The sequence below is a fragment of the Panthera leo genome, chromosome C1, assembly GCF_018350215.1.
Source record: "Panthera leo isolate Ple1 chromosome C1, P.leo_Ple1_pat1.1, whole genome shotgun sequence".
NCBI classification, from domain to species: Eukaryota; Metazoa; Chordata; class Mammalia; order Carnivora; family Felidae; genus Panthera; species Panthera leo.
Genome location: NC_056686.1, coordinates 219,405,626 through 219,427,589, shown reverse-complemented (window position 1 = coordinate 219,427,589; position 21,964 = coordinate 219,405,626). Strand labels below are relative to the sequence as shown.

Below are 21,964 nucleotides of genomic sequence, written 5' to 3'. Positions count from 1 at the left end.
AAGGCCACCCAACTGCCAGCCTGTAGCTGAATGAGAAACACGCCTTGTTGAAAACGTTGGTATTTCAGAGGTGTTTGTTGCTGGAGTGTGACTTAGCTTGTGGCCTAGAAACCAGCCCCTAGAAGAGGGTGCCATTCTATCAGAACACAGGACACGTGTGCCATGGGCGTGGGGCCGGCGGGGCCGCTCTGGAAGTGGAAGCGTTGGCAGGTGGGGTTCCGTGGTGGCTGGCACAACACGGTCAGCACCCGGCCGGGGTGACTCGCAAGGCAGGTGGTGTGTGATGTGCTCGAGAGCCTGGTGGGAGAGCGGCAGCATGTGTTGGTCACAGGCAGCGTTGGGCAAGAGACTACAAGGAGGAGATGGGCCAAGAGAGTGTTGCCCGGGCTGCGAGCTGGGAGGGAAAGGAATGTTGAAACGCCAGGAACGCAGGGCCTCACGGGCCGGGAGTGCTCCGGCTCGCCCCAGAGGGTCGCTCAGAGCCAGGACTGGGACAAGGACTGTGACAAGGACATTATCAAGGAGATGGGCGTCATCCTGCTAGCTGTGACAGCTGGGAGTTGCTTCTGAGCTTTGCAAAGTCAGGAGAGAGCGGGCAGGTGGAGCGGCAGGCAGGGAGCAAAGTGCACCCAGCAGCATCCGGGAAGGCACCGTGGCCGTGGAGCTGCGGGCAAGTCTGCGGCAAGACCGGCATCGTGAGAGCATCGAACTGCCAATGAGACCAAGAGCCCGGGACTGAAAAGGGTGTGACTAGAGACTTGAAATTAACCTCCCCTCTTGCAGGGAAGAGGCCGAGAGAGCGGCTCAGCCCCAACAGGGCTTCTCGTTGGCACCTGGTTTGGGAAGAGAACGGATCCTCCTGAGGGGCCACAGAGAGCCCAGGACGAGGCCTCTTGCAGGGCACCAGGATTGCTGTGGGGCGGGGGCTGCCGGACGCCTCCCGTGTTCTCCCTTCCGCAAGGACGTTGCCGCAGTGGCCCTGTCCGTCCCCTGCAGGGTGGGTGACCAGCCTTCCGGTTCCCAGGTTTCTGGGCTGAGTGGAACCCCACTCAGCCCCGATGCACAAACCCACGCTCATGGAGACCACCCGAGATGCTGGGTGTGTGGGGACCGGGCTGTCCCCCGGGACAGAGGGGTCTAGAGAGCAGAAAAGTCCACGGGATACTGGTGACCTGGCGGCTGGGCAAGACGCTGCAGTCCTGTCAAGTCCCAGCCCCCTGTACAGAGTGCGGCTCTGTGCCCGGGGCTGGCCTGTGGCCCAGGTGACGTGTCCTTTCTGGGCCTGGCGTGAGGCTCTGCAGGAGACTGAGCCCGTGGGCGATCGTAAGCAGAACCCGGCTCAGCCCTTGGCCTCAGCGGGTGCATCACACCCCCCACCCCTCCACCGCTCAGCCAGTCGCCCTCCGTGGCAGACACCCAGGTGGAGTCCCCGACCTCCTTCTTCTCTGGGCCCCACTCGCACCCGGAGCGTGTGCTACGGTGGTGCCGGTGGCTGTTGGCCCTTGGCCAGCCAAGATCAAACTTGCCCCCACCATGCACCCCTGCCTTTACTCCAGCTAGGGATGGGGGCCACCCCTGAGAAAGGCCCAGAGGGAGGGTGGGGACAAGTGGCCTCCTCCGCTTTGGTGTTCGAGGGTCTGGGCGGGGCTGGCGGGGGTGGCCTGCTGCTGGTCCTCAGAACCCCAGGCTGCAGGGCAGGATCTGGGGCCTCTGAGGGCAGAGCCAGGAGTGGCTGGAGTGCAAAGGAAGCCCCTTCCGCCCCATCAGCAGCCCCCTGCCCGAGCACAGGCCAGGGTGGCCAGGTGCACACGGAAGACAAGCTGGGACGAACAGGCCGGGGGGGCTGTTTGCAGAGTGGAGGTTTAATGGGACGATCACGGTGACCCGGCTGCAGGGCCCCCAGGCCTCTCCCGCACGGTGGGAAAGAGCACCAGCACCAGTACCACCTGCCCTCTTCCCTGTGGGGTGTTACAGCCGCGAGACAGACTGTCCTGGGGCCCGGGACCCCGTGTTCCCTGAGGGGCTAAGGCTTTCTGGGGACCCCTTCCCAGGGAGGTCCACCCTCTCCTCAGTGTCCCCTGGCCTTGCACTAAGGGCATGTCTGTGTCCTTGTCCTCTGCCAGGGGCCGGCTGAGGCTGCCGACCCCAGCAGCGGGTTGCGGGACTCCGGGGGCAGGAGGCCCGCCGTGAGGACGGCGCGGCCCGGACTTCCCGGCGGACGTAAGGCACAGTGTGGCGGTCGCCGTGGGACTGCGGGGCTGTCACCCCGGGGGCAGTGCCCGGCGGTCAGTGTTGAGACAGGCATGGCGTGTGCTGGCCTCTCCGGGCCTGCAGTGCAAGAGAGCTGGGGGACCAGGTCCACGGGCCTCGCCGGCCGTGAGGAGGTCCCCGGCAGAGCCCGCAGGAGGGAGCTCACGGCCAGAGGCGAGGCACAGTCACGGCGGGCCTGGGGCTACAGAAGGCACAATCGTGGTGTCTGGGAGGTCAGGGCTAGGCAGACACGTTGACGTCCCTGAGAGAAATGGCGGCGCCGGGGGCCTCGTCCCCGAGCAGCAGGGCCGGTGCTTCTGGGTCCACCTCCGAGTCTGCTCCGGCACCGCCTTGTTCCGCGCTGGGCTCGGCGCCAGGGCCCAGGCCCTGGGACAGGATCTGCTGGATGGTCCTGCGCAGGTTGGGGTGAAGCCGGCCCTGGGTCTGGTAGAACACCTCCAGGGCGAAGGACTTGAGGGCGCCGGTGCAGAGGTCCTCGTACAGCGGGATGGTGTACATGCGGGACATCTGGGGAGGTCGGCACACTGTGGCCCCGGCGCTTCCCTGGCCCAGCCTGCCGGCCCAGCCACCCCGGCCTGCGGTCACACTGCCGGAGGCTTCTCAGCCCCCACCGCTGTGGGCCTTCCGCAGAGGCCTCGTCTCCAGGGAGCTTGGGTTCAGGGGCAGTGAAGGGGGACAGGTGTGCGGGGCGGGGAGGCTGGAGCCCGGGACCCTCGGATACCCCCGGGGCCACAGTCCGGGGGCTGGACTGCCCACAGGCGCAGGGCCCGGTATGCCTAGACCTCCAGACTCTACTCCCGGCTTTGACCTCTGGGGGACACGGCCTCCCCTCCCATCTGGTGTGTGTCCCCAGCGCCAACCCAGACGCCGCATGTCTCCCACCTCCTCCCGGACACCGTCCATCCTCCCGGATGCCCGGCCTGCTGGGTGCAGCCGTGGGGGCGGGGCCCGGTGCGGGAGGCCATACCTGGCTCTCGAGGAACCGCCGGACCCGGTGGAGGTCGGGGTAGTAGTCGTTGCGGACGACGATCTGCAGCCAGCGGATACGGATCTCGGCGTTCATGGAGTCCAGCAGGGACGAGTAGCACTTGGACAGGCGCGTCACCACCTCTGCCGGGCCACACGCAGGTCAGGGCCGGGCAGGCACACTCCGCCCCAGCCACCCTGGCGGCCGCAGGACCTACCCTGGGGCAGCGGGGACCCGTCCAGGAGCCGGTCCAGGAAGAGCGCTGTCTGGAAGGTCCTCCACTTGGAGATGTCGATGGCACTGGCAGAGGCGGCCGCCTGGTCCAGAGGCTCCGCGGTCCACAGCTGGAAGAGGGCCTCCACGGGCCGGGTGAGGCTGGAGCCCTGGGACAGGTCCGGCTCGGCCAGTGGGGGGCCCGTGGCGTTGAGCCAGCGCTCGAACTCCAGCCCTGCCGGAGAGATGCCGTCCTGGGGTCCCCGCCCGAAGCCAGCTTGCCCCGGCGACCCCGGACTCTCAGAGCGTCCCCGGGTGTGACTGTCCCAGGGCCTGGGAGCCCCAGGGCAGGGGCAGTTAGGGGAGGCCAGGGTCCGCTCTGGCGCCTGCCACCTGGAGCTGCAGGAAGGGCTTCTGGAAGCAGCGCAGGGAGGCCTGAAGACTGAAGCTGGTGGCTGAGGGCCCCTACCCCTCCATGCTTCTCATGGGTACAAAGCAGCGAGGCACTTTAAACCCAACCTCAGGGCCCGGGGCGGGGGTGGGGGGTGCACCGAAGGGCCTCAGGGAGGGGCGGGGGAGCAGAGGGTGGGGCGGCGACCTGCTTTAAAGCCTGGGGCAGCTGGGGGGGGGGGCACGTGCTGCTGTTCCCCACCCCCAAAGGCCCTTGGTGCTTTTATTAATCCTTCCGAAACCAAGCCACGCTGCCCACGCCTCCCAGCCACGCTTCATTGCTCTCTAGCAAATCTTGGCTCTCCCTAGACGTCCGACACCTCCAGTCTCTCCTTTGGCCCCAAGCCCTCGGAGCCCCAGAGACACCTCTGTGGGTAATGCACAGGTGGGCCAGCTGGCCTCAGGCAGCTCTGAGGCAAACCTCCCTCTGCCCAGCCAATCATGCCCCAGGCCTTTTGCACACAGTGCCTACTTTTCAGCCTGCTTGACCTAAGGTCTACCTCCTCAGGGAAGCCTCCTGGGCCCCAGGAGGCTGGGAAACACACTGTCCTCTCTGCACCCACGGTGTCCCAACCTGAGGACCGTGTCATCCAGCCAGGGTTGGCTGACGGGCGGTGGACGAACCCAAGGGGGGGCCTTTCTCCAGGCAGGAGCGGCATCTTGTGCAGCAGAGCCTCCCCGCCCCCGCCCCCGCTCACACCTGCTGTGCCCCTGGTGGGCTGAAGGCTAGCCAGACGCGGACATGTGGCCGGCGGTGGCCTCACCTGCCCGGCAGTCCACACTTTGCTCCTTCAGCTCTGGGAAGAAGCTCAGGAAGGAGTCCAGCAGGTCCTGGGCTACCACGCTGGTGAACTTGTACTTCTCCACGTAGGCCTGCACAAGTGGGGCAGGGCTCAGGAAGGCTGCGGGCTGGGCGCACCAGCCTCCACCAACGCAGGGGTGGGCGCAGAGGCACCCGTGTGGCCACGTGGACCCTGCCGAGTGGCCGAGACCGGGAGGGGCCAGAGGGAGGAGGCGATGCCCCGCACCGCTGCTGTCAGGCCCCCCCTTGACTCCACGCCGCCCTCCAGGACAGAAAGCAGCCCCGGGAGCTGGGGAGGGGCTCAGGGTGGGTGGAGGGCAGGGCCTGTCCCGGGGAGAGGGCTGCTCACTCGGAGAAAGTCGTCAAAGCGCTGGGGGTCTCCACACAGCTGGGACAGGTAGTACACGAAGCAGTAGCCCTTCTCGTACGTAAACAGGTTCATCAGGTGGCTGGGATTCACTCCTGCAAGGGGAACAGCCCTGGCTCTGGGCGGTGTCCCGGCCCTCCTACGTCTGGTGGGAAAGGGGGCTGGGGTGGTCGGGCGCTGCGGAGCAGGAAGGGCTCACAGCTCCTGTCCCTCACGTCCCCAGAGCCCTGGGCGCACACCGATGGGGCCTGCCCTGCCCGCGGGGCCTTGGAGGAAACCGAGGGCCCGCACATCATGGTGGCCAGCGCTCAGAGCCCGTGAGAGGCGGCGGCAGGCTGAGGGAGCCTAGGGGAGGCCTTCCTAGGGCTGGGGGCACCCAGCCTGGCCTTTGCAGGGATCCAGCCAGAGACGCCACAGCCAGAGGAAGCAAGGGGTGGTGAGGCCCTTCGGGGCGATGTCTGCAGGGCCCAGGGCAGAGCCTGGCGGGAGTACCTGGTGAGAGCGGGTACCTGGCGGGAGTGGGTACCTGGCGGGAGCGGGTACCTGGAGGGAGCGGGTACTTGGTGGGAGTACCTGGAAGGAGCGGGTACCTGCCCGAAGTGGGTACTTGGCGGGAGCAGGTACCTGGTGGGAGTACCTGGTGGGATAGGTACCTGGAGGGAGCGGGTACTTGGTGGGAGCGGGTCCCTGGCAGGAGCGGGGCCTGGCGGGAATGGGTACCTGGTGGGAGCGGGTACATGGCAGGAGCGGGTACCTGGCGGGAGTGGGTACCTGGCGGGAGCAGGGCCTGGCAGCAGTGGGTACCTGGCTCCAGCTTGACCTGCAGCTTGCTGACCGGGCTGTCCTCTCCGAGGAGCTTCATCTGCCTGTGCAGGGCATCCAGGCGGAAGGCCGTCTCCAGACAGGTGAAGGCAGCCCCTGGACGGGGACAGGAGGCAGAGGAGGTGGGAGGGGGCAGGGCCAGCCTGAGCACCCGGGCAGGTTCGAGGCCGCTCCCCGCCCTGAGCCTCGTGGGGCTAACCCAAGACCAGCCCGCCGGACACGCACGCGGCAGGGGACCGCGCACCCCAGGGGCCGGGCTGGGCTCTCAGCCCCTTGCACAGTACCCAGGACGGCCCTGACCCCGGCCTGCATGAGGCCGCCGTGTGGGGCTCCTACCGTCCCCCCACCCTTCCCGCAGCCAGCCGGCGGCAGTACCGTAGGTCTCAGTGGTGATGCGGCGCTGGGCGTAGGTGGCCAGGCCCTCACTCAACCACATCTCCTCCCACGTGGCGTTGGTGACGGCGTTGCCGAACCAGCTGTGGGCCACCTCGTGGATGACGTCGATGACCAGGAACTCGTCACTCTCCAGGATGGAGGAGATGATGAAGGTGAGGCAGGGGTTCTCCATGGCCACGATGGGGAAGGAGGGCGGCAGGAAGACAATGTCGTACCTGCCCCGGGCGGGAGGGTGGGCGAGCGACCGTGAGAGGGCCGGGGGGCCTTCCTCCCCCGGACATCAGACGGGGGACCCTCCCCGTAGGCCCTCATTTACCCCTCGGGAAGGCAGGACTTGCCCTCTGACCCGCCCGCCGTGTAGCCCACCGGGCTCCCGGGCGCCCCGGGACATACCTGCCCCACATGTACGGCCCATACAGCCGCTCGGCTGCGCTCAGCCACTGCTCCACTGCGCCCGACAGCTTGCTGGTAGCCGTGGGCAGGAGGCACGGCTCAGCCCACACGCGGCTCCTAATACAGGGCGGAGAGGGGGTGGGCAGAGGCCGAGCGGCCCCCACCCCACTCGCCCGCAGGCCTTCCCTCTCCTTCTGGGCTCAAATACCACCCACGCCTCCGAGAGCAGTCAGCCTGCTGCCCGCCACCCCACCTCACGGGAGGGCCGCCACGCAGGCCCTTCCCACGGCAGCGGCCGAGCCACACGCCAAGGGGGTGGCTCGGTTCCCCTTGTTGCTGGGTCGAGATAACCCACCCAGGCTCGAGGGTGTGTCGGGCTCTGGTGTGGCCCCAGCAGGAGGACTCTAAGGAGGGGGAGAGCCCCGGCTTCTGGCCCGGGCCGGGGGAGGGTGGGGTAGGAGGAGCCTGGCAGTACGAAGCCGTGGGAACCACGGTGTGGGGGTCCTCGGCAGGGCAGCCACGGACACGGGCCTCGTGTCCAGCCCACGGTGGGATTTCCCCCCAGCCTGGGCCCCAGGCAGCAGCAGCCGCTGCAGGAAGCGGTGGCCCTACCTAGGCCCGATGTCTGCCGGCTGGAGGTCCCCGGCCACCAGGGCCACGAGGTAGGCGGGCACAGGGTGCTCCATGTGAAAGCGGTAGACGCCCTCCTCCTCCACGTACGTGCTCTGCGTGGCACTCATCAGCACCTGCACCCCCGACGGGGCCTGTGTGCGAGGGGGCCCCACCCGTCAGGGCACCCCATGTCCTTGATGGGGAACCCCGCATCCCCCCGCAGGGCGCCCCACGTCCGTGATGGGAAATCCCACGCCCCCTGTCAGGGTAACCCATGTCTTCAATGGCGGGTCCACAAGGTGGGTCAGGGAATCCCGTGTCCGGGGTGGGGAGCCCTGCCCCCCTGACGGGCACCTCTCCTCCCAGAGAGCCTCCACGCTACGCTGGGCACCCCGGTCAGGCTGCCCCCCCCCCCACCGCCGCCCTGCGCTGGGGCTCCCTCTCGGAGGGTGGCGAGGAGGTGGGCCAGGCTGGTGGACGCTGACCTTGACGACGGCCGAGTAGGTGCACTTGACGGCGGGCGTGTCGAAGCAGGGGAAGAAGGAGCGGTTGCACACCGAGTGGCCCTGGGTGAAGACGAAGGGCTTGGCGTTGCCATAGGTCAGCTCGGGGTCCAGCCACCAGATCTGCAGGCGGGCAGCGGGCAGGGCATCAGCGCCACCCTCCCCGTCACAGTGGGCCGCGGCCCCTCTCCCCGGCGAGGCGCGAGGGTCCCTGTCCCGCGGAAAGCATCACGTGGACAGGTGGCCGGGACACCTCTGCCAACCACGCCTTATTTCCGGGAAGCTGGGCAGGTTTCCTGGGGAGAGCAGGGCCTCGGGGAAGTGGCCCTTGACCGGTGGTCCCACTCAGGCTTCTCGGCCCTGGGCCTCTGGGGACGGCGGCCAGAGAGGAAGACAGTGAGGGCCTGGGGGGTGGGGGGAGATGGTCCCATTGGGCTCCTCCAGAGCCAACAGCCACTGCTGGTCACTGTCGCTTGCCTGCGCCTCCGGCAGGCAGGGCAGCTGACCCAGAGTGCGGCCTCTACTACGTCACCAGAGCCAGTAGGAGGCCGTGCGTCTAGGAGCCAGCCCAGGGAATTGAGCCTCCTGGCCCCTGCTCCTCCTCCCAGCTTCCAGAGGGAAACTGACGCCCAGTCTGAAGCACGCCCAGATTCTCACAAGCCAGCAGCGGGCAAAGGGAGCCAAGAAGGTGCAAATGGGGGGAAACCAGAGCTTCCCGACGAGCCACACACTGGGAGGGAACTCCTGAGCCCAGGGCCACCCCTGGGAATGCGGTTATCCTCGCCGGGAGGGACCCCATGGGGGGATGGGCTCCGGGCCAGGAGAGGACGGGCGGGACAGGAGTGGCCCCAGGAGGGCCGCTGGTGCACGTGCGCGGCCCCTGAATCTGTTCTTCACACGCTCCCCTCTGTCAGCACACGATCCCTGAAGCAAACTGGGTTGTTCCTCGTCCGCTTCAGCGCCCAAGCGCACAAGGGTCCTCCCAGGGCGGTTATGAAAGGACCCCAACCCCCCACAGCCTCTGCAAGTGATGGCTTGGTGGAATCCACAGCTGCGGGCCACCGCGGCTGCTGGCCGGCCATTGACGGTGTTTCATGCTGAAATCACAGAAGCGGTGGGCACCAGATCCAGGGGGGCCTCCCTTCCCCGCAGACCACAGACCCCAGACCCAAGTGGATCCCTAGACCCGGCAGGGCTGCCTACCCGGCCCCGGCCAGACGCTGGCCAGTGTTCACAGGTGTCTTTAAAACTTCCCTCTGGCCGCTCTGTCTCTGTCCCCTCACTATGGGAAGCCTGTGGTGGCATCTTCTTTTTCTGCCGACCCTCGACGTGCACAAGGCCTGTTTGTGGAGCCTGTTCAACGCTGCAGACTCCCAGGCCCCACCCCAGAGCTTTCTGGGGCCAGGACCCAGGAATCTGCATTAAGGAGACTCTGCAGTGGATGGTGTGACCGGTGGTCCTTGGCCCACGCTGGGGACGGGCTCCCAAGGTCCCCCAGACCCCCTTCAACCTTACTTTCCCCTCTCACACCTACTCCACCACCACAGCCTCCCCTTCCACTGACTCCTGCCTCTCCTGTGGTCCTCCTCAGGCTCCGCCCAGCTCAGCCCCCCACCCCCACCCCCATTTCCCACTCCTCATGTCCACTTGTGGGCCCAGCCAGAGAGGGCGCACCCCGCACTGGTCTCCCCTTAGCCTAGCAGAGACCAATGGGGTCCACAGTCCTCCCTGGGAGTGGGGGGCTGCGGCAGACCCCCAGGCAGGCGGGACCCTGCCCCGGAGGTGAGCCACCAGGTCCAAGGGGCAGAGGGACAGTTGCAGATGGGCTGGTGATGCCTCTAGACATCACAGTGCAGGAAGAAAGCTGTCCTTGACAGGGTGGGTGGGATTCAGGAATGGGACACAAGAGACATCCCAGAGTCTGCAGCACCCTAAACTGACTCTGGAGGTGGGGGGACCCACGGGCAGGGCCTCCCAGGAAGCGACAGCCTCACCTGGCACAGGGATGGGTTTAGGGATTTAGGCCTGAGTCCTAGAACAAGCCAGGAAGAGAAGGGGACTCTGTGCACGGTCCCCGAGCCCTGTGGCCTTCACGCAGGACAGTGGGTGCCTGAGGTCAGACGCCAAACCCTGTGTGCTGTGCAAGTGATCCAGCTCACGTGCCAGGCCCCTGTCACCCCACCCACAGCTGCGCAGTCTGTGTGGGGACATGGCGCCCCTCCCTGCTCCAAGCACCCGTAGAAAGCCCAGGGAAACGGCCACTCTTGCTGGCAGCCTGCTGAGGGTCCGGGCCCCACCATTCTGCTACTCATGGCCTTGAGTGGACCAGACACGAGGGTTCCAAGCTCACAGAACAAGTTCAGGGAGAAGCACACCTTCGTTCTCACTGCATGCTGGGAGCGTGTCTGCCACCTGTCAGAGCCCCAGCCTAGCTGAGCAGGCAGCGGGGGGCCAGCACACTGGTGGGGGCTCAGGGGAGGAGGTGGGGGCGGGGCCTGCTCAGGGCTCCCAGGAATCGGGCAGGAAGCCCGCAGGTGTGCGTCTGGTCCGGGCTCTTCCCATCCTGACGTCACCTTGGTGGCTCCTGGCCTGATGCCGCTACGCCACCTGTCCCTTTGCGAGCTGCGGGCAGTGACAGACGGAACCTCTCAGGGCCTCCCAGAGCCGCGTGCGTGTGGTGTACATGGGGGAGCGGGGTGTCACGCGTGTGTTGTCCACACGGGGACCCAGGGAACCAACCGCGTGCCGCGGGAACGAAAGACCTGCTCCTTCCTGGAAGCCTCACCACGGGGCAGGGGTGCCGCAGACACAGCGCCCCACCTGCGCCACCCAGGCTTCTCGGCAGAGCCTTCAGGCCGGTGGGCGTCCCGGGCCCAGAGCCCGGCAGAGCCTCCCTAAGTGCCTGTGGGGCCACCCGGCTGCAGCATCCGCCAATCCTCGCGCAGGGGGGCCCAGGGCACCAGAGCCAACCCGGCCCTCTCTGTCTCCGCTCTGGCAGGCCTGTCCCTCATGCCACCTCCAGAGAACACATCAGGTGCCCCCAAGTCCTCTGAAGACACAGGTCCCACGGAGGCCCTTCCACGTCCGACACCACCCACTGTCCTGCCCCGGTGCCAAGCTCCGGCAGATGTATGGCTTGGCTTGTACCCACCAGAGGCGGCCCTCGTCCCCAAGCAGGGACCATCTCTGCACAACTGAAGGGAGAAGCCTCCCTTGGTGGCATGCAGTCCCCTGCCCCCGCCGGGCCGGCACCAGGACTCTCGCTCAGCCCAAGTCTCCTAAGACTCGGAATCACTGAGGGCACCTGAACGGGGCCCCAGGGCCAGGGGGAGCAGTGCTAGGCCAGAGGCCACGGACCCCTGCAGGTGCCCTCTCTGCAGGTGCCCCAGGCGCAGAGCCCGGGTTAACGCCCTCTAACCTGGCAGCGCGGGGAGAGGCCGCCCAGAGACGGCCCTGAGACCAGCCCACAGCCCCGGCGGACTCACGGCGGGGGCGTCGGTCGAGGTGTAGCGCAGGATGACCTGGAAGGGCTGGTGCGCCTGCAGCTCGGGCGGCAGCGTGACGGTGAGCGAGGAGCCGTAGTCGGTGAACGGGTCCACCCTGAAGGCCAGCGGGCAGCAGTCGGGCTCGGCTCCGGGCGCCTCGGGGAAGGCGGGCAGCGGGGGCGGCGGCGCGGGCCCGGGCCCGGCCGCGGCGAAGGCGAAGGCGCAGGGCGGCTCGGCGGCGGCGGCGGCGGCGGCGGCGGGGGCGCGGCGGAAGGCGGCCGAGTGCAGGCGCAGGGCCGGGTGCGCGTCGAGCACGAGCGCGCGGGGCGCGGGCCGCAGCGCGCACAGCTCGAGCACCAGGCAGCCGGCCAGCTCGCGCGCCTCGGGCCGCAGCTCCAGGCCCAGCTGCAGGTGGCGGAGGCGGAAGAGCTGCGCGCTGGAGGCCGAGGCCACGTCCAGGGCGGGCGGCGGCTCCGGCGGCGGGCGGGCGGGCGCGGCCTCGGCGCCGGGCGCCTTGCAGCAGCAGCACTGCGCCGCCATAGCCGCCCGCGCTAGGTGAAATCCATGGGCGGCGGCCGCGGGGGGCCGCCGGGAGCGGGCGAGGGGCGCCGGGCGGCGGCGGCGGCGGTGGCGGCGGGGCGCGGGCACAACAGGAAGTCGCGCCGGGAGCCGCCCGGCCCGGCCCCGTGCCGTGCACCGCCCCGCTCGGGCTCCGCTCGGCCGCCGCCGGGGGCGCTGTGCGCGGGGCCGGGCCCGGGGAGCCGGGGACGCCGTGCGCACGGGACCGGGGCGGGGCGGCCGAGGGAGCTGGGCGCCGAGGGGGACCGGAGGTCCGGGGCGCTCCTCCGGGGGCCGGGCCGGGGAGCCGGAGGCTCTGGGAGCCGGGGACGCCGGGTGCAGGTCCGGGGCGCAACGTGTGAGGGGTTGGGACGCCGTGCGCGAGGCGGGGCTGGGAGCCGGGAGAGCTGTATGCGGGGGGCCCGGGGACACTGTGCGCGGGGATGGGTACTAGGTGCGGGGCGGGCCAGCAAGCCGGGGAGGGGGGTGTCGTGCACTGGGGGACCGGGGCGCACAGGGGCCTGGGTGCACCGGGTGGCCAAGCGGCATCCCAAGCCCTGTGCGCTTCTCTCCCGGCTTCTCAGGGCTGCTGTGAGACAGGTTCCTAGGGATAGTGGCTGCTTAGTGCGGTCTCTGCTTGTGCAAAGCCCGGAAGTGTATACACCCCTCCCCCCGCGCCCCCTCCATCGTGAGGCCAGTAGTCTGTGTTGCGGAGCCTGGGGGCCTTAGGACTGTGCTGTCATATAAGGTAGTAGTAGCCGCATGTGGCTGTTTGGATTTAGCCAAAATGTTAAGTTTATTCCTCCGTGGCACTAGCCATAGCTCAAGGTCTCCAACCAGTGTGTGCAGGGTAGTGTGTGGCTAATGGCGACCGTACTGGATGGAGTAGATGTTCGTTCTGTTGGAACAGGTAGGAGTGCTGCCTAGAGGGCCGGCAGGGCCCCGGAGACGAGATTGTTGTTTAGGAGGTGGCGTTGGGGCGGTAACAGGGATCTGGTCTGCCCCCGTGCCACCTTGCAGGGTCCTGTCCCGCGGCCTGGATCCAGAGGAGAGGGCTGCAGACCATTGAGGAGGTGCGGATGCCCAGTGAGCAAACATCGGATGGATCTCGAAGCCTTGGAATGTGAGGGGCCACCCTCTGAATGTAAGAATTCAGATCTTTGGGGAGAAGGGGCTTTTTGGCCCGGGAGGGCATCCAGGAACTTCACACACCTCTTTTCTCTGCTCAGTTGTGGTGTGGGACAGAAGTTGCTCCTGACCAAGGCATCATCCCCGAGTAATATTTAACCCTTCTGGACTCCGTCCGGGTCTGTAACCCATGTGATGGTGCCCACCGTCCTCCCTGGGGGTGGGGAAGGATGGTTGGCTGGGAAGGAGGCCCATGTTCGCTGATGTGGAGCATGTGCACTGAGACGTTGCTTTAATTTTCCCATGGGTGCTCGGGTCCCCATGTGTCCTCTTAGCAGGGGTAACGCAACCTCCCTGTTGGGGCACCTGGCTCAAACTCACCAGGAGCCCCGGGGCTCACACAGCCACTTGAAGGAGGAGGTCAGTCCTATGTCTGAGACTCGAGAGAGGAGAGCGGGGGGGTCTGATTGGTCCTCACCAAGTTCAGGTGGCCCAGTTCCCGCCCAGGTGGCAGTGGCCCCGAAGTGCCAAGGGCGGAGGGTTTCAGATGGCACTCCCCGTTTTATGAGCTTCTCAGAGCCCCTTCCCCCAGGCCAGGTGTTCGGGGCTGGAAGGACATCATCAGGACTGCACATGGGTGCCCACACTAGCCTGCCCCAGCCCCGCCTCAGGCGGGTCGACCAACCATCTGTGCCCTCAGAAGCCATCAGGGGCTTCTTGCCCTCCTGGTCCCCTGGACTTGGGGGAGCAGGGGTTACATCTCATCCCTTCCCTGCTGGAGGGCCCTGGGCATCTCCCCAAGGTGAGTTCTGCACACAGGGTGGAGGGAGGAGAGGTGGTAACCTCTCCTCCCAGAGTGGGGGCACCTGCTACCCCCTATTTATGTCAGGAACCAACACAAGCCAGTTTTAGAGCAGACACATGTGTTATGCAGTAGTATTCCCCTCCTGACTGTGAGGCCCACAGATGGGGATGCTGTCGCTGTCCCCACCCTTCACCCTGTCTCTGCCCTTCAGGGGACAGAGCCATCAGCACGGCCCCACGGCCCTTCCCTGTAGCCCATCTGGCTGTCCTCTCTCTCTCCTTGCCCTGCCTCCAGAGAGAGGAAGGTAGAAGTTGGGGCCATCAGAGGCTGGGGCTTCTCCCACAGGAACTTTCGTACTTTAGTTTTCTGGTGATCAAGTCCTGGCTGGCCTGGGTGGGCTGAAGCAGTTGACGCTCTGCCTGTGCCCCAGCCTTCCAAGCCTAATGCTCACGGATGGGCACCACCGTTCAAGTGTGGCATGCTAGGTCCCCGGCCTCTCCTGCCAGGCGGATGTGCAGGCAGGCGGAGGTCCTCGGGAGAGCTGACCTCTGCCAAGAGCCGCAGTGAGATGGTTCTCAAACAGAGCTGGTGGGATAAAACACTGACGGGACCCACAGGTCTTTCAATCTGGCCCAGCTCTTGCACCTTTGGTACCTGGAGCCAGGGCAGCCCGCCAGGGGGGTGTCCCATGAGAGGTACATGGATGTGGTGGGGGGGGGTCCCATCACAAGCGCCATGGACATGGTGGCTAAGAAGCTGGGCGCAGGTCCTGGCAAACTGCTCAGCTCGCCTGCCAAGTGGAGACGTGGCAACAGCTTCCTCACGGCAAGGGGTTGACGGAAAGGCGACACGAGGTGCGAGGCACTTGGAGGGAGTCGCGGCAGCAGGCAAGCCCTTTGTAAAGGTGGTAGAAACCGGCTTGGCTGCAGGGAGCCACAGAGCCACGTGGAGAGGGGCTGGGCACCAGCTACCAGCTGTGGTGCATGTGCTGAGCCGGGGCCAACGCAGGGGGGTCAGAGCTCAGGTGCAGGTGTAAGCGGGGTGGGGAGGGAGCCCCTTTCACAACCATCTCCATGCCTCCTGGCGTGAGCTTCCCATCGGACAGCTTTGGGCTCTGCTGAGTCAGGGGTTCCGTTCCCAGGTGGCACGTTTCCACCAGGGACACGCACGTTCCCCTGGATGGCGCGCTGGGACACCGGCTGGCTGTTCCAGGCTCCCCGGGCCACTGACACAGCGGGCAAATCAGGGGTTGCTCTGCTGGGTGGAGGGACTGATCCTGTCTTGCCGGGAGGAGGACACTGAGCTCAGGACATTCTCCTGATGCGTCCGGTAATCCCGCTCGTGTGGTAGGTGATGGCGGCCACAGCAGTAACACAAGCAGGGCCACTCAGGACCCTTCAGAATGAAGGCGTGAGTCATCTCACCGGGAAAGACTAGGACCAGCGAGGTGCTGGCTGAGGAGAAAGGGAACATGAAATGACTAGCGGCAAGAGAAAATGTTAAAAACTGATTGTGATATTTTATCAATTACCTTATTATGTATACAGTAGCATATATTTAGCAGGGACTGTATTCTTTGTAACTCGCATTATAGCCCAGTTTCCCCTTTTTATTCTTTCCCTTTCCTATTTAAGGAGTGTTGATGGTGATTAATTTTTTTTAAGTTTATTTATCCTGAGCGAGGAGAAAGAGCGAGTGAGCAGGGGAGGGGCAGAAAGAGAGGGAGAGAGAGAATCCCAAGCAGACTCCACACTGTCAGCAGAGAGCCTGACACGGGGCTCAAATTCACAAGCTGTGAGATCATGACCTCAGCTGAAACCCCGAGTCAGACGCTTAACTAAGTCACGCAGGCGCCCTACGGTGATTGATTTTCTACAGTCTTTAGGCCATAGGAACCAGGTGAGGGGTGTCTGAACCAAAAGAGGAATCAACACACTCAGATGCACAGGTGGCCAGTGCGTCTTTGAGATGATGGTGGCTGCAGGATGTTAGGCTGTAAGATAGGAGGTGGGCACAGGCGCCCAGAGCCCCAAGGGTGCCCGTGCTAGGCTGTCACGCAGCCTCACATCCTGGCCTGTGTATGGTAGAAACTACAAGTCTGGGTCCCGTGCCGGATTCCAAGATGGGACCAGCATGAGGTCTGGGAAAAGCCCCTGTGGCCTTAACAGGTGGCAGGCAGTCAGGGCAGGGGTGGGGGGTTGGGTCTCCAGGACTCCTGTACTTCCCATCTCCTGACCTTGGCTCCCTGGCCTTGCTCTCTGTATTAAATACCTTCCTGCCTAAAATTTCTCAAGTGGTATTGACTTTCCTGACCAAGCCCTGTTGATAAACCTAAGGAAGGGATGCTCTCAGTCCCTTCCTAAGTGGATACGCTCCTGCAGTACCGTCAAAGGGCACAAGAGCTGCATTTAAGGTGAAATGTAAACTCTGTACGACAACGAGGAAGAAGGGAAGGGAGGAGGAAGATCATCCTCCAGGCAGCGCTTGAACTACCTTCAACTCCATGCGCCCTGCTTTGGGCGCTGGGTCATCTCCAAGGGTTGTAGGACTAGGGCTCATTCTGGAGCTCTTCTCTCGTTCGGGAGCCCGGTCCCGAGGGCTCCCCGGGCGGGCGGGACAGGGACTGCAGGACCTCCTCGTACTTCTGAAGCTGAGCCCAGAAACCCGGGTTGGGCTCGGCCACCGGGCGGGCGCTCTTCACCGCCTGAGAACAAGAAGGTTAGGTTGAACGCGGCGCCAAAGGTGCTCCGCACCTCTAACGCCCAGAGGCCCGCCGCACCTGGAAGGCCCGGCCCACCGGGCAGGTCCGTCCCACCCGGGGCCCCTCCTGGGAGCCCCGCCCCACCTGGAAGGCCCGCCCCACCCGGCAAGTCCGTCCTCCCCGAGGCCCCACCTGGAAGGCCCGCCCCACCCGGCAGGTCCGTCCCACCCGGGGCCCCTCCTGGGAGCCCCGCCCCACCTGGAAGGCCCGCTCCACCCGGCAGGTCCATCCCACCCGGGGCCCCTCCTGGGAGCCCCGCCCCACCTGGAAGGTCCGCCCCACCCGGCAAGTCCGTCCTCCCCGAGGCCCCACCTGGAAGGCCCGCCCCACCCGGCAGGTCCGTCCCACCCGGGGCCCCTCCTGGGAGCCCCGCCCCACCTGGAAGGCCCGCCCCACTCGGCAGGTCCGTCCTCCCCGAGGCCCCACCTGGAAGGCCCGCCCCACCTGGAAGGCCCGCCCCACCCGGCAGGTCCGTCCCATCCGGGGCTCCTCCTGGGAGCCCCGCCCCACCTGGAAGGCCCGCCCCACCCGGCAAGTCCGTCCTCCCCGAGGCCCCACCTGGAAGGCCCGTCCCACCCGGGGCCCCTCCTGGGAGCCCCGCCCCACCTGGAAGGCCTGCGCCAGGCTGAGGCCGCGGTGCCGCATGAGGTAGGCGGTGCACACGGCGGCCGAGCGGCTGCGGCCGTTCTTGCAGTAGACTAGGCAGGCGCCGCCGGCGCGCACCGCGGCCTCCATGGCGGCGCAGGTGGGCTCCAGGTGCGTCAGCAGGTCCTCGGCCGGGTCGTCGAACACGGGCACGCGCAGCTCGGCCACGCCGGGCGCGCTCGGGCCGGGCTGCTGACGCGAGACGTTGACGCACAGGCTGACGCCCGCGCGCTCCAGCAGCTCTGGCGCGGCCGCGGTGCGCGCACTCCCGAGGAAAAGTGACGGGGCGATGCGCGCGAACGGTGGCGGCGCGGGCGAGGCGGCCCCGGGGGCCCCGCAGCGGCCGGGTCCTCCCGGGTCCATAACCGGCGCTCGGGCACCCGGCCCGCGGATCTAGTTTGGGCGGCCGGGCGGACTGCCGGGCACCCCCGGGTCCTAAAGGGCTCCCGGGGACCCGCCCGCAGGGCCTTGGCTGCCTCCCTATTGGCCGGCCGGAGCGGGGCTCCTTCCCCGATTGGCTGCGGGTGGGGATGGCGGCCATTGGCTGGCGTCGTGGTTGGGAGGACGAGTGGGATTGGCCGCAGTGGGGTGGGCGGGGCCGGGACGCTGGGATGAATGGGCGGTCCCTGGGGGACGCGGAGGTTCACGAGCTGCGGTCCTTCGCGCGAGGGCGGTGTTTTCGGTCAGCTGGCCTGCGACACTGCACGACGCTGCGACCGCTGCGGCGCCTGTCCCTGCGAGGGGTGGGGGTATGGTTCACAGACGCGGGCACCTCCCCAGAACGGGTCCGGTCGGGCAGGGGCCGCAGGGCCGGAGGGCCGCAGCAGGGCTCCGGGAGGTGGGCTTCTCAAGCTGTGCTGTAGTGCACAGGACTGGGGTCCGGTCCAGTAGCCTCCCGGTCGTTTTGTTGGTAGGCTGCTTGGCTTCGAGTACGCTTAGTAACTACGCATGATTGCATTGCCGCTTGATGTGCCTTTTAGAAAGCTCTATGTTCCTTTTTACCTGCTTCCTAATTGCTCTTTGTAATTTCTGTATCTTAGTTTCACTTTAATTGTAAAACATGGTTCGTATGAAATAAAGCTGTCTGCCCTTTTCATCATTTCTTCATACACCCATATTTATTTTTTATTTTTAGTAACTTCTGGTTCATCGCTGTAACTTTTAAAAACTAAGATCATTTATTGCCCAACATTTACTATGTAAGAAGACTTCTTCCGTAGGTTTTTTCCCCCTTTTTAAACAATTGTTTCAAACGTTTATTTTTGAGAGACAGAGTGCGAGCAAGGTAGGGGCAGAGAGAGAGGGAGACGCAGAATCCGAAGCAGCTCCAGGTGCTGAGCTGTCAGCACAGAGCCTGACGTGGGGCTCTATCCCACCAGCCTGGAGATCATGACCTGAGCCAAAGTCAGACACTTCACTGACTGAGCCACCCAGGCGCCCCCAGTAGGTTTTTTCTGATGTCCAGTGTCATTCAGGGATGTGTTTCAGGGATCCGTTTCAGTGAAAAGCTGTCCCGCAGTGAAGAGCTGTCCTGCAGCCCTGCATACATTGATATTGTGGTTTGTTTTATTAATCATGGCACAATTTTGGTTCATCTATAACAGAGTATCACAAACTAGATGGCTTAAAACAAGTTTATTTTTCCCTGGGTTTGTGGTTTCCAAGCCTCTGTCTCCTTATAAGGACATTTGTCATCTGGTTTAGCGAATACCCTAATCCAGTATGACCTCTTGATTATTTGCAAAGACCCTATTTCCATATAAGGTCATTCACCGGTACCAGGAGTTGGGATTTAAACTTAATCTTTTGGGGGGATGTCATTCAACTTACAACAGATGGTACGGTTTGATAAGTTTGTAGGATATTTTGAAGTTGATCACTTCTTTCTCTTTTCATAACAGGAATTTAAAGACAGTTTGGTTTATTAGCCTAATGCCCAGGCTGCAGTTGGAGGGAGCAGGGCAGAGAGAGGGGGCCTGAAAGTGAAGGATAAGAAGTAAAGAGGGGGGGATCCAGGAACCAAGGTGGATATGAAGGGAGAAGGGGAATTGGGAGATAGAGGGGTGGAGGAAGCACCCCAGAGCCTTAGCCTGAATCTAGCCACTGGGGGCGGCGGGGGGGGGGGGGCGGGGGGTGGTGGTGCGGCTAGGCTTCTTTGCATGTCTCTTTCCCCTCTTTCTAAGGGGCAGTCTGGGTTGAGAACCCCAGGCCCTGGGCCTGCAGAGAGCCCCGCCCTCTCTCCAAGAGGCCCCAGTTGCTTCCTTTGCAGAAAGTCCTTGTGCTGTTTCCCACCACTGTGCCTCTCTGCACATTTAGCCCAGTTCCCTGGACTGCGCTTTCTTTGCTCTTTGGAGAACTCCTGCGCATCCCCTGAAACCCTATTCAGGTCTCCTCTCTCCATAGTCTTCCCTAGAGACTCCTCGGTCCCCACAGCTAATCCTTTTTCTCTCCGTGACTTCAGTCCCCTTTGTCGACTCGTCCCGAACCAGACCAGGAGCTCCGCTCCGTGCCTTCCACAAACTTGCACGGAACCGCCAAAAACCGGCTTTGGAGTCCGGCAGAGCTTGAGGAGATCTTGGCTGTACTGCGTCCTGGCGCGCGGCGGTGGACGATTAACCCCATTGTCCCTCGGTTTCCGCAGGTGTCTCCCGGGCACACCCCACCATGCTCTCTTCCCGGGGGGCGGGGGGGAGCGTAGGGGGCTTAGTGCTCTCCCCACGCTCTCCCTGAGACCTTGGCCCAGAGCTGGCTCACCGGCCTCTGCTGGACGTGGAGGTCGGTGCCCGTAGCGGACACAGGCGGCCGGGTTCCCGCGTCTCGCGGGGCTCAGGCACAAGGCCCGCTAGCGCCGGGGCGTGGGGGGCTCGGCGGCCGCGGGCAGGCGGGGGCCCCGTGAGGTCACAGAGGGGCGCCCCCTGTTCCGCCAAGGACGCCCGGGGGCGGGGCGTGGTCTGGGGAGGGGCCGGGCGCGGGGATTGGTGGAGGCCGAGAGCGTCCGGCGCTGGGGCGGTGGGCAGGTCTCCAGGGAAACCCGACGCTCTGGGGCTCCGGGCGCTGCGCAGAGCGGGACGAGACTTGCGAGTGGGGCTGCGCTGCGCTGGCCGCCGCCCTGGGCGGACTGGCTGCAGAAGGTGTGAGCTCTTCGACCCTCGGTGCGGCCCGCGGCAGGGGCGCGGTCGGGATCCCGGCGGGAGCGCGGTGAGACGGGAAGGGGCGTGTCCCGGGGCTCTGCGCGTGGTCCCGACGCCCCCTGGGCCCCGCCCTCTGTCCTCCCGCGTCTGGGACAGGCAGGAAATTTGGGACCCGACGTGCTTGTGTGAGGTCGGATGAGGGCCGTCTCCCTGCACTTGGTCCGGCCGCCCTCGCGGGCTGGCATCAGAGACCTGGGGGGAGGGGACGCCTGCTGTTCGGGGAGGAATATTGCCTCCAACGTAGGGCCCTAAGGAGGTCGTGGGAGGGTGGCCCAGATGGCTCTTAATGTGTGGTTCCTGCCCCCGCAGGAGGGACGCTGGCGGAGTTTCCAACAGGATGGGGGTATCGACCGGGTTAGGGGAGGGGGGCTTTGTTTCTCTGAGGCGGGTGGGGCTGTGGGCATGTCCCCGGGGCCCGCCAGGAGCTCTGAGGGCGGATGTGGGTCCCTGGCTTTGCTTTCAGGTTCGAAGACGATAGGCATGGAAAGTGGGTGTCCCTCAGCCTTGTATTATAAAGTCCCAGATGATGACATCTCTGAAAATCAGCTGGCAGGGAGAGACGGCCAGCCTGCTGCCACTGACTTCCTGGGGACTCTGGAGATGCTCTCTACCAAAAGGTGTGGGGGCCCTCCTACGGGGGGGGGGGGGGGGGTGGTTCCCAGCCTCACCCTGGGGACCAGACTTAGCTGGGATCCAGCGTTGGGGTAGGTGCTAAAAACCCCTAAAAGTTATTTTACCCCTCAAAAAGTAGTCTCTGGAGAGAGAGGAAGACCTGAGCGTTGTATCAGCAACCACTGAGGAAAATTACAACACGGGGTAGCTGGAACACCCCCTCATCCCCCCCCCCCCCGCCCTCCGGCCAGATGTCCGCACTCCCTTCTAACTCGGCCACTCTGCCTTGGCCTAGTCTCGCCACGAGGGTTCCCAAGCTGGGCGGCTTCACACTATGGTGTTAACAGTGAGAGCCCACACCTCCCAGGCCTACTCTGGGCCAGGGGCTGGCTGCCCTCCCGGCCTAACCGTGGCATCTTGTGAAACCCACCCTGTAGTCCTGTTGTTCTTGTCCCTGTTGGCGGACTGCACTGTGCCTCCCTTCCCCCACTCGCACTCGCGAAATCCGTGTTGAAGCCCTAACCCCCAACGTCCTGCTGACTTGTGCTCCTCCACAGGCTCAGTGCAGGCACAGGCCCTAGCCGTCCTGGCCCCTGCCCCGGTCACCGTCACGTGAGGTCTGGAGGCTCAGGGGTGGGGGGCTCAGAAGCTCTGCCCTGCCTGCAGCTGCGCCTGCCCCCGCTGCCCCTGTCCCCCCTGCCCCTGCTGCTCCCTAGGCTCCAGCCTGGGACCCCGGTTGTCAGGCCGCCCTGCTCTCCTCTGGCAAGCACGCCATTCTCCGTGCACTGACACACCCAGCCCTGGAGGTGGGGCTTTTGGGGAGTGATTAGGCTTAGAGTTGTGGGGCCCCATGATGACATTAGTGCCCTTCTAAGAAGAGGAAGAAGCCGACACTTTCTTTCTCTGCCACATGAGGACACAGGTGCCATCTATGAACTAGGAGCCTGGCCTTGTCTGGGAACCGAGTCTGCAGGCACCCTTAG

The 21,964-nt window shown here is 65.2% G+C and overlaps 3 protein-coding genes across 16 annotated transcripts in view; 1 reads left to right on the top strand and 2 right to left on the bottom strand.

Annotated features, from left to right (window-relative positions):
- Positions 1–1,842: 1,842 nt before the first annotated feature.
- On the bottom strand, positions 1,843–11,836 carry RNPEPL1 (arginyl aminopeptidase like 1). 3 transcript variants are annotated; one of them, XM_042950798.1, is made up of 11 exons: positions 11,282–11,836; positions 7,779–7,919; positions 7,294–7,445; positions 6,682–6,798; positions 6,268–6,503; positions 5,875–5,988; positions 5,053–5,165; positions 4,666–4,774; positions 3,456–3,686; positions 3,239–3,381; positions 1,843–2,778 (listed from the first exon to the last, which is right to left on the bottom strand). In XM_042950798.1, exons 1-11 carry the CDS (start codon positions 11,819–11,821, stop codon positions 2,491–2,493), a joined length of 2,184 nt encoding a protein of 727 aa, XP_042806732.1. In that variant the 5' UTR covers positions 11,822–11,836; the 3' UTR covers positions 1,843–2,490. The 3 variants fall into 3 exon arrangements, with proteins under 3 accessions (XP_042806732.1, XP_042806734.1, XP_042806735.1); XM_042950800.1 differs by lacking the exon at positions 11,282–11,836 and adding an exon at positions 9,000–9,276; XM_042950801.1 differs by lacking the exon at positions 11,282–11,836 and adding an exon at positions 9,000–9,274 and having other exon boundaries at positions 7,779–7,859.
- A 559-nt stretch (positions 11,837–12,395) lies between these two features.
- The window catches only part of ANKMY1 (ankyrin repeat and MYND domain containing 1), a 54,601-nt gene continuing 45,032 nt past the window's right edge, over positions 12,396–21,964 (top strand). For 5 of the 12 annotated variants that reach the window (XM_042950787.1, XM_042950795.1, XM_042950788.1 and 2 more), the window contains exons 1-3: positions 12,397–12,749; positions 12,860–12,983; positions 20,833–20,986. In XM_042950787.1, the coding sequence (XP_042806721.1) occupies positions 12,729–12,749; positions 12,860–12,983; positions 20,833–20,986 (299 nt within the window). In that variant the 5' untranslated portion in view covers positions 12,397–12,728. Of the gene's footprint in view, positions 12,750–12,859; positions 12,984–20,170; positions 20,377–20,424; positions 20,500–20,563; positions 20,713–20,832; positions 20,987–21,964 lie in introns of those variants that run through there. The other 7 variants (XM_042950793.1, XM_042950785.1, XM_042950796.1 and 4 more) reach the window with 6 other exon arrangements.
- DUSP28 (dual specificity phosphatase 28) lies at positions 15,546–17,609 on the bottom strand. The gene is made up of 2 exons (XM_042950797.1): positions 17,140–17,609; positions 15,546–16,476 (listed from the first exon to the last, which is right to left on the bottom strand). Exons 1-2 carry the CDS (start codon positions 17,539–17,541, stop codon positions 16,321–16,323), a joined length of 558 nt encoding a protein of 185 aa, XP_042806731.1. The 5' UTR covers positions 17,542–17,609; the 3' UTR covers positions 15,546–16,320.

Coding starts and splice junctions, on each gene's coding strand:
- RNPEPL1 (XM_042950798.1), bottom strand. CDS start 11,821: ATGGCGGCGCAGTGCTGCTGCTGCAAGGCGCCCGGCGCCGAGGCCGCG. Junction 6,799..7,293: donor CCGGCAGACATCGGGCCTAG/GTAGGGCCACCG, acceptor GCCCTGTATTAG/GAGCCGCGTGTGGGCTGAGC. Junction 4,775..5,052: donor GCTTTGACGACTTTCTCCGA/GTGAGCAGCCCT, acceptor CCACTTGTGCAG/GCCTACGTGGAGAAGTACAA.
- DUSP28 (XM_042950797.1), bottom strand. CDS start 17,541: ATGGACCCGGGAGGACCCGGCCGCTGCGGGGCCCCCGGGGCCGCCTCG. Junction 16,477..17,139: donor GCCTGGCGCAGGCCTTCCAG/GTGGGGCGGGGC, acceptor TCTTGTTCTCAG/GCGGTGAAGAGCGCCCGCCC.